We start from the raw sequence: 9,743 nt of genomic DNA, 5'->3' as shown, positions 1-9,743 counted from the left end.
GGTGTCTCCTCGCAGGAGGGATGTTCCTGTCCCTTCAGGCTCGTCAGGCCCCGCTCCCGCGGTGTCTCCTCGCAGGAGGGATGTTCCTGTCCCTTCAGGCTCGTCAGGCCCCGCTCCCGCGGTGTCTCCTCACATGAGGGATGTTCCTGTCCCTTCACACCCTCGGGACGCGCTCCAGCATCTCCACCTCCCTCTGTCCCGAGGGGCCAGGACACCCCCCTGTCAATCACTACATGTCAATCATCGTGACGGGCGTGCGCCACAGCCAATCGGCGACGTTAACGACACGAGGGGGCGGGGTCGGAGCGGTGCCGGGCGCGCGGCGGCGGCGGGCGCAGGTGAGGGGCCCTGAGGGGCCGTGAGGGCAGCGGGGAGGGGGCACCGGGGCCGCGCCGACCCCCGTGGCCGCCACAACCCCGGCCGCCACCCCCGGCCGCTCTGCCAGGGGGATCTGCGAGCGGAGAACCTCCCGGAGCTCCCCCGGCGGCTGAAGGTCGCGGTGAGGGCGGGGGGGCCCCTGTCGTGAGGGCGCGCAGGGCCACGTCGTGGCTTGCGGGCCGCCATTCCCTGTGGGAAGGAACCCTATGCCTTCCCTTTTGGCTTTGCCATATGCGGGATTCCAGCCGTGTCCCTTGGCGCTTGTCTTGGCCCTGTCGCCTGTTTTTTCCCTGTCGGTTGTGGTGACCCTGCCGGCAGGCCGGCCCCCAAGCTGCCGGCTGAATCCAAACAAGCAGAGTGGGAATAAACACGGGGTGGGCGATGGTAGGAAGTAGCGTGGTTTGTGGAAGTGAAGCTGAGCGTTGAACTTTAACCGAAACGTCTTTGTGCGTGTTTTCCGCCTGGGATTTCCCCTGTCTCATCGCAGTGTCTGTGCCAGGGCATGGGTGCCTATGGAACAACACGAGCTTCTGGAGACAGCCTGAGCTTCACCAGCAGCCTCTGCTCACCCTGTCTCTGTGTCTCTGCAGGTGCTGAGCCAGGATGGGTTTGGCTGAAGACAAAGTGTACACCCATATTACAAGAAACCTCAAGAAGTTTGGGACTATCCGAGTGTCATCTCTGGCCGATTCCCTGACCTGCCTGGTCGATTCTGACAGAGTAATTTCCTGTTTTGCTGATCTCTGCCAGGCTCTTTCCTCAATGGCAACATAGACCTGTCTTACCTCTAAGTCAGACGCTCTCTTAGATGCTCTCTGTGTTTTTCCTAGGATGAGCTCCTCGCCCGGGAGGAAACACGGGGCAACCAGGCAGCTGTCTTTAGGTTTTATCAGCACCTGAGGTGCCGGAAGGGCTGGGTGCAGGATCTCATCCAGGCGCTGCACCAGAACAACGCGGGGCACTTGGCTGATGAGCTGCAGGAAGTCTATGACACCTGGCAACCTCGACCTCGTATGTAGCCTCATCCTCCCTGGGCAGCCCCGTGGGGTGCTGGAGGTGGGGATGTGAAGTCGTCTCTGTCCCTGCCTTGACTTCCCAGGAGGCTGGAGGCATCTGTGACTGTCCCATGGATGACCTTCACTGTAGTGACATGTCTGAAGATGATGGGTCCATGTTTGTAGGTGCTGGGGTTGGTGGTGGGCTGGGGTTCTCACCTGGGAGAAGATGGAAAGATGAACAAAGGGGTGCTGTGGTCTTGGCAGATGTGGGGATAGAGCAGGGGCGCACACAAAGCTGCTTCAGCCTCATATTTATCCTCCACTTCCTCAGTTTTTCCTGCAGTGATCTGCTTTTCTCTTCCAGGTTCCTCAGCTCCTGCTGCTGCCTCCTCCCTTGAGGATGCCCGTTCCACTGGCTCCTCCCTCAGTGCCCAGACACCATCCCGGGGGCGATGTTCTGACCCGTTGGCTGGGCAGCCACGCAGAGATGTGCCCATTGGTGACCATCCACCCGTCCTGCCCAGTGCTGCCACCACCACGGGCCTGGAGGCCAGACTCCCAGTGCAGGAATCGGTGAGCAGGGCATGTGTTGGATGGGGACACAAAGGTCCCTTTTGGACTTTTTGACTGGGTACGGGGAGCCTGTGATAGGGCCAGGCTGCTTCAGGCCCACCCCAAGCAGCCACTCACTGCTGATCTCTGTTGCGTCTGGTAACTTACAGCATATATATGGCCCTATAACTGCTCCCTCTCCTGTGTCCCTCCATGGGGGTAGTGCAGGGTCTGCTTTTCCACTCCAGGCTTCTCTCCACAACCCCTGAGCCTTGGATGGATCCCAAGGAGAGACCCCAGACCCCCTTCATAACCAGCCTCACGGAGGTCACTGCTTAGGGTTTGGGACATGCCTGCGGTCCCAGACCCCTTCATCCCAGTGATTTAACACAACTCATTTCCTTCCAGCTCCCCAAAAAACTCCCGGAGCAAGAGAGTCCCCAGCCAATTCCACCTGGGAGCAAAGTCCATGGCGGAGTGAGCGGTGGGCACAGCGGAGGAGGGAATCTCTCGCACCCCACCGGGGCCGTGCCGGTGCCAGCGGGGACACCAGGGGTGGCTGTGCCATCGGCTGTGTCCCCAGAGCAGGGCCGGGACTGGCTGAGCCGCCGGCCAGTGTGTGTGGACAATGGGTTTTTTGGGAATGCCAACCACCTGCACCGCGGCACACCGGGCCTGGCCCTGGGCAGGTCTGTTCCATTGAGGGATGCAGGTGCCACTCACAGCCCCGGGCAGCCCAGGAACGAGCCTGAAGAGAACTCGGATATCTCCACCGAGTCACCGTCAAGGCTTGGGGGGGCCACCCGTGGTGTGGGGCAGCAGCCCCCAAACTCGGTGCCAAAAAAGCAGCCTGTGCCAAGCTCTGGGCACAGTGAGCCCACGAGCAGCTTTGTGGATGTGCGCAGCCCCCTCCTCATACAGGAGCAGTTTGATGCGGAGAAGAAGCGCTCCGGGATGCTGCGAGAGCACACAGGGAGTGCAGGTGGGTTTTCCTTCTGGCAGAACCAGAGAGCCACTGGGGAGCAGGAGGTGCTGCTCAGAGCCCCTCACTGCAAGAAAGAAACTGGGATGCTGGAGTGGGCCCAGAGAAGGGAATGGAGCTGGCTGGGCTTTAGAGCCTAAGTCTGATGAGCAGCAGCTTAGGAAGCTGGGAGAGCTCAGTCTGGAGAAAAGGAGGTTCAGGGAAGACCTTACTCTCTGCAACTTCATGACGGAGGGTGGCACAAGGTGGGGATTGGGCTCTGCTCCCAGGTAACAAGCAACAGGATGAGAGGAAAATTGTGTCATGGGAGGTTTAGGTTGGATAGTAGGGAAAATTTTCTTTTTGGAAGGGGTTGTCAAGCACTGGAAAAAACTGTCCAGGCCAGTGGTGGTTACCATCCCTGGAGGGATTTAGAAGCCGTTTGGATGTGGCACTTGGGGACACGGGTTAGTGGTGGCCTTGGCAGTGCTGGGGGAATAGAATAGAATAGAACTATTTTGTTTGAAGGGACTCACTATGATCATCTCATCCATCTGCATTTTAATTTTGTTTTGTTAGTGGAACAGCTTTGGGGTGTGAAACTTCTCCCTTTCCCCTAGTTTGCAGAGATGTGAGGGAATTTTAGCATCTCCTACATCCCTTGCCTGTGGGCATCATAGAATCAAGATAAAACCCTGTCCTCTTCTCCAGGGTCTCAAGGTGGGGAAACAGACACCCATCCCTCCCAACCCTTTCACCTCTGCCATGTAGGGTCAGCACCTCCTGGCTGGGAGGACATGGAGTTTCAGGAGCCTTAAAAGCCTCTGTTTCCCTTGGTGCTCCCCAGCCCTGCAGCCCACCCTGTGTGAGTTACTTGCAGCTGCAGGGAAAGCTCTGGTGCCTCAGCAGAGCTAGAGCCAGGGCACTGGATCCTGCTCCCTCTGCCACCCCTTCAGCTTGGGAACTGTCCTGTCACAGCTTCCTTGAGGAAGAGCAGATTTCACATTTTAGGCCCCCTGGTTAATGCAACATGCTTTGTTTACTCCTTGACAGGTGCTTTGATGGAAACAACTACCCTGGGTGCTACCCCTGTGCCCAGAGACATTTTCCCATCCCGTGACACCTCTGTCAAGTCTCTTACGCAAGAGAAGAAACTGTCATTTGGGAATACAGCCAGCAGCAGCCCCTCTGTGCCAGCAAAGGAGAAAGTAGGTGACCTTTCCTCTTGCCACTTGCATTTTGTTCCTGTCCTTGTCCACTCCCCCTGGTTAGGAGCTTTTCTGTTGCAGTGTCACACTGTGAGCTGGTGATGAGTTTATTCAGGGATTTTTTTTCTGATTCTGTGGTTTTCATGTTACCATCTTCATGCTGTATGATGGAGCATGGGGGAAGGGAGCCGAGCTCTCTTGGGCCTTGGCTCCTTATTTCCCCACCTTACCTTGCCAGTCAGTCTCCTGGCTTCCAGGTGCTGTTTTCCAGTGCTCTCCTCACTGCCTGACTCCCCTTCATCCCTGCCTGCCTTCCTCCTTGCCTCCCTCCTTCACCTCCCTGTTACCTGTGACCCAACCTTGTTAGCAGCAGATGTGGGGACTGTGTTGAAATGGGTTTGTGTGAAACCTGTGTGCCCCAGGCCATTGGGTGCTTCCCTTGACACCCAGCCCCTCTCCTTGTCTCCTAAAGGTGCTCCCGGCCTCGGCAAACCCTTTCCTGGGCACAGCTTTGGTAGGAGGCTCCGAAGGCATGGCTGGGAGATCGGCTCCCCGGGTGAGCTCTGCCATGAGCATCTGGGCATCTCATCGTGATGAGGAGAAGGAGGAGGAGCTCGGCAAGCCGGGTGTCCTCATGTCCGTGCCTCAGGGCAGCCCAGAGGTGGCCAGCAGGTGCCTGAGCTCTCAGGAGCCCAGCAAGCCCTGTTCCACCACCTCCAGTAGCCTTGGCCTCAGCAGCGACCCAATCCTGGTGAGCAGGGATAGCCTGAGCTCAGGGGGAACATTCCCAAGGGTCTCCTCAGTTCATGCAGACCCCAGAGAAAAGGAGGCATCTGGAGCAAGCAGAGACTCCAGTCTTGCTCCGAGCTGGGACAGCACCTCCATGGGCACCCACGAGGTCCGTGTGGATCATCACCCCAGCATCCAGCTTGGAGCTGGCAGCGACGGAGTCAGTCCCCTTGGAAGCTCCATGAATTTCAATTCTGGCAGTGGCCATGACCCTGCCACCAGATCACCTCCAGCCAGAGTTGCAAAGAGGGACAGCGGTGGCTTGTCCCTGCTGTACGTCCTTCCAGCTGTCGGTGTCATTTCTGCCGTGGCGTTCGCGGTGTACGCTCGGCTGCGGAAATAACGGATGGGACACCACGACCGTGACACAGCCGGGGGGATTTCTCTGGCAACAGGATTTTGGTCAACGCATTTGAAGCCTGAAGAGTAGCAGGGGGCAGTAGGGGCATTGTTAAATCTTTTTCTGGAAGGTTCTGCTGGAAGAGGCCTTGGTACATGATGCTGTTGGGTTTGGGTCTGTTCCCTCCCATTTCTCAACCATCTTCTTGACTGTAGCTTTCTCCTTCTACACTCCCAGAGGAGAGGATCTCACACCAAAATGTGAGTGATCCACTGAGTCAAAAAGCAAAGCACTCATGGTGGTTCTCCATGTCTTCCGTGTTTGGTCCCAGGAAGCCTCAGGGAAACATATCCTGGTGATCCAAAGGGTGACCTCCAGGTCCCTTTGTGCAGTGCAGCCAGGAGAGGTTGTGCAGATATCCTGTGACAGCAGAGCTGATTTTCTTGGCTCTGCTCATCTTGGCTTGAAAATGTGCCCAAGGATGGGTGCTGCAGCCTCCACTGGATGTCTCATGTTCAGTTTGCCTTACTTGGTGTCTCTGGCTCTCCTCCTCCTTCTGGGATTGCTTCATGTAGTACTGACCCTGGGGATAAACATGAGGGTCAGGAAAGAGCTGCATCATACCAGCGTTATCAAGGATCAGCCTCATTTCACTCTGTTCAGGCAGGAAAAGGGGTTTCTGATTTAAGAGGAATATTTCAGGTATTGACAACTTTAAGCAGACTTGGTCCCACAAAAGGTTGTTGGGTGTCTTTGAATTTGAGGCTGGATTTTTGCAGCTTGGTTGGAAGGGTAGTTGTAGTTCTTGCCCTTCCTGATACCTGATGCTATGGGGTAGGGGTATAGGAACCTTCTGCCCAGGCTGGGACACAAACAGGATCGACTCCACCCTGCAGGGAGGCCATACCAGAGTCTGAGATGCTCTGGGCTATGGGGAGACCTTGTAGCACCTTCCAGTGTCTAAAGGGCTTGGAACAAACTGGTCTTGTGGCAGAGGGCTGGGATGAGATGCTTGTTAATGGCCCTTCCAACACAAACCATTCTGTGGTTCTAAAATGCAGTAAAGCAGTGAAGAAGAAACAGCCTGGAGTAGTTACATTGCTCCAGGTTGCTCCAAGCCCCATCCAACTTGGCCTTAACTCTTCCAGGGATGGGGCAGTTACAGCTTCTCTGGGAAACATATGTCAGTGTTTCACCACCCTCACAGGGAGGAATTTCTTCCCAGTATTCCATCTATCCCTGCCCTCTGACAGTGGGAAGCCATTCCCCTTTGTCCAGGTTGTTGCCCAAAGTCCCTGAAGCTCTCTTGGAGCCCATTTAGGTACTGGAGGCTGCTGGAAGGTCTCGTCAGAGTCTTCTCCAGGCTGAGCACTCCCAGCTCCCTCAGCCTGGCTCCAGAGCAGAGCCAGGAGAGTTTCAGCCCTCAGAATTTCTTGCTTCAGCAACTCCACATCCTTCTTACGTTGGGGCTGCAGAGCTGGACACAGCACTGCAAGTTGGGTCTCACCTGAGCAGAGCAAAAGAGCAGAATCACTTCCCTCATCCCTCTGTGTCCAGTAACTTGTTCATCCTGAATTCCTGCCATCAGCACAGCTTCCCAAAATCTGCTCTTCCTGCTGGCAGGGAGCAGGAGGGAGCTCAGCCCTCTCAGGCCAATGGGGCAAAGTGCAGCCATCACACCCAGAGCTTGGCCTGTGGAGGGAAAGGTCCATCAGCCCTGAATGGCTGATGCTTCTCCCTCACAATACTTCCCTTCTGCCCAAAAATCCAAGAAGTGCCTCCATAAAACTAAGAAAAAACAATATATGCAGGAGGGAGGTGTTGATTTTGGTGTGTCAGGGCTGCCTTCCAGAAGAGCCTGAGGTGTTTATTCCTTGCATGGTGCTGAAGGAAGAAGGGACAGTCCTTTAAACACATTCAGCCCCCTCTGCCAGGAGAGGGAATGTGGGGGCTGCTCTTCCCATTAAAGATAAAATGGTTATCACTCCCTAACACGAGGGACAGGAAGGGACTTGCTTTCTCTGCACTTTCTGTAATTCAGGGGAGATCCTAAACCAGCCGCATCCATACCAAGGCCCTCTTCTCTGATGCTTTACTTGCCTGTGAAATTCTTCCCATGTTTTTCCATATATTTAAGCAACAGCTTGTGCGCTTTGCCTTTTCATGTCGGATTTCTCTTGTGAAACAGCTGGTTTGTCACCACCTCAGACTGGGGAAAGCACACGTTCAGATTGCTGCTGTGACGTGCCGGGATTTTCACAGTTGATACGTAGCACTTTAAAGCCTCATTGGCAGGAGATGGTGCAGCAGGGAGCTGCACATCTTTTACTAACAGGCTAAAAAGCCTTTTACTAACTATAATAAATTGGTTTGATGCTTCACACTTGACTTGTTGTGATTTGTGGGATGAAGAGTGGGAGGTTGATGATGCTGTGGCTGGAGGGAATGCTCTGAAGGGCTCTGTTGGCAGTGACACTGAGAGACTGAGGCCATTGGTGCCAGGAAAGGGTGACAGGATTCAGGGACAGCTTCCAGACCTTTTGGAGCAAGCACAGGACCTGGTTCTGAGGAACCAGGCAGGTCTTCCTGTTGCTGGTGGGATGCCCAGGATGAAAACAGGGAAGGTGGTTCCCAAGGCACCAAACAGCTGAGCTGCACAAGTCTGGATGTTGTTACCAAAGAGAAACTGAACAAGTTCTGAGGGAAGAAATGCTCTAAGCATCTGCAAAATTTTCCAAACTTGGAGGCTGTAACAGAGCCACAAAGAGCTGTGGCTGGAAGGACCCTTGGGACTGGATGTAACCAGGTGGACACAGGGCACAGATGTGTGCTGAGCTTGGTACCCACCACGGATGCAGCTTTATTCATTATCCGGGTTTTCTGGTTGAATTCTGTCCTGGGATCCTGTCCAGAAAAGGGGCACCTTCCCCATGCTGGGCCACCTTAGCCTCTGGGCTCAGATCTGGAGGTGGCTGCTCCCCAGGTTTCTCTTCTTGTGCCCTGAACAGCTCTGACCGGCAGAACAGAGGCACCAACACCCCTAAACCACTGCTCACCTCTCTGTGTGCCTTTTGGGGACAAGCAGGAAGCTTTTGGGAGGGAACAGCCCTTTCCTGTGCCCTCTCCACGCTCTGCTCTGTCCCAACAGCTGAGATACCCCAGGAGTTTCCCTCGCTTTCTGCTTTCCAGCTCCAGCTGTTAGACCCCAGGTGTGTCAAACACAGCAGGGGTTGAAAATACTCAAAGAGCATCGAGCAGCTCAGTGAGTTCCTTTTTTACCCAAATGAAAGAAATGCTTATCTGAAGGGGATTATTTGTGTTCAGAGCTCATCCTTTATCTCCTGTCACTGCCAACCCCATTTATCCGCTTCCCCCACTCACCCAACAGGATATTAAAATACACCAACTAAATTTGACCAATCCCTTTGTCCCTTTTCACTCCAGCAACCAGAATTCAGCAAATACTCATGGAAATTATCACACCTTTGTGGAATGTCGATCGCTGATCCTTCAGGTATCGAATTAATGTCTGAGGATTGTGGTGAGCTGGGATTACCCCGGGGCAGGTGAGGAACACCCTGGGTCACTGGGCTGCAGTTCTACGCTTGGTGTACTCTGGGTGTGTCAGACAACAACATTCCACAAGGGAATCTCCATCGCGTTACAACGGGAGCTGTGATGACATCCTGTAGTCTGGGAATCCGTGTTTTCCTTTTGAATTTTCATCCTGTTGGTTGTTGCCTCAACCTCTTTATGGTTGCCTCAATTTTTCTGCCAACTTGGCATTTCCTGCTGCGCTTGTTGATAAACGTGGCGTCAGGGTTTCAGGAACAGGGTTGTATCCACACTGGAATTATGTTAGGATGTAAAGGAGAGCTGAGGATTTTAAGATTTTAGGAGGAAATTCTTCCTCGTGAGGACGGTGAGGCCCTGGCACAGAGTGCCTGGAGAAGCCCCTGGATCTCGGGAAGTGTCCAAGGCCAGGTTGGACGGGGCTTGGAGCAGCCTGGGATAGTGGACGGGGTGGAACGAGATGCTCTGTGAGGTGCGTTCAGGCTCGCCATGGTGCGTGGATACCCGCCCCCCGTCTCTATGCACAGTATCTGAATATGCAAATCATATTCAAATGAGCCCCTCCGCGCGGTCCGGCCCAGCCGAGCCTACTGCGGATCTTCCCTTCGGCCCCCCGCGTTGCCATAGTTACCCAGCTGTCAATCACCGCACCATCTCCCTCCCCACCCGGACAACTCTCTCGGTCATTGGGCGGTCGTCTTGTCAATCTCGCTCCAGAGGAAGCCCATAGGCCAGCGCTGCCGCATATCGGCCCGCCTCACCCGGGCGCACGCTTCCGATTGGGCAGCTTGTCACTCTACGCGGCCGAGAGCAGGAGGCGGGCCCGGCTCTCCGCTGCCGCTCAATACCGGTCTCCTATTGGTTCATCCTGCTGTCGCTCCGCGCCGCGGGGGGCGCGGATTGGCGGCCGCCTCACAGGGTGTCCCGCCCCGCGGGGCCGTGCG

General features: G+C 55.3%; 1 protein-coding gene across 3 annotated transcripts; it reads left to right on the top strand.

Annotated features, from left to right (window-relative positions):
• The first annotated feature begins 294 nt into the window (after window positions 1–294).
• Window positions 295–7,607, top strand: MAVS (mitochondrial antiviral signaling protein). Of its 3 annotated transcripts, none has more exons than XM_015625879.2 (7): window positions 295–338; window positions 969–1,098; window positions 1,209–1,389; window positions 1,741–1,949; window positions 2,337–2,910; window positions 3,943–4,097; window positions 4,570–7,607. In XM_015625879.2, exons 2-7 carry the CDS (start codon window positions 982–984, stop codon window positions 5,227–5,229), a joined length of 1,896 nt encoding a protein of 631 aa, XP_015481365.1. In that variant the 5' UTR covers window positions 295–338; window positions 969–981; the 3' UTR covers window positions 5,230–7,607. The 3 variants fall into 3 exon arrangements, with proteins under 3 accessions (XP_015481365.1, XP_015481368.1, XP_015481367.1); XM_015625882.3 differs by lacking the exon at window positions 295–338 and adding an exon at window positions 374–493; XM_015625881.3 differs by lacking the exon at window positions 295–338 and adding an exon at window positions 374–499.
• Window positions 7,608–9,743: the final 2,136 nt, after the last annotated feature.

The sequence above is a fragment of the Parus major genome, chromosome 4 (genome assembly GCF_001522545.3).
Source record: "Parus major isolate Abel chromosome 4, Parus_major1.1, whole genome shotgun sequence".
In the NCBI taxonomy this organism is placed as follows: Eukaryota; Metazoa; Chordata; class Aves; order Passeriformes; family Paridae; genus Parus; species Parus major.
The sequence above is the reverse complement of the archived record's forward strand: the minus strand, read 5'-3'. Positions and strand labels throughout refer to the sequence as shown.

What these genes read in the sequence shown, in the direction of transcription:
- MAVS (XM_015625879.2), top strand. Translation starts at nt 982, where the DNA reads ATGGGTTTGGCTGAAGACAAAGTGTACACCCATATTACAAGAAACCTC. An exon ending in GCCTGGTCGATTCTGACAGA is followed by an intron (nt 1,099 to 1,208) that starts GTAATTTCCTGT and finishes TGTTTTTCCTAG; the next exon opens with GATGAGCTCCTCGCCCGGGA. An exon ending in AGAGCACACAGGGAGTGCAG is followed by an intron (nt 2,911 to 3,942) that starts GTGGGTTTTCCT and finishes ACTCCTTGACAG; the next exon opens with GTGCTTTGATGGAAACAACT.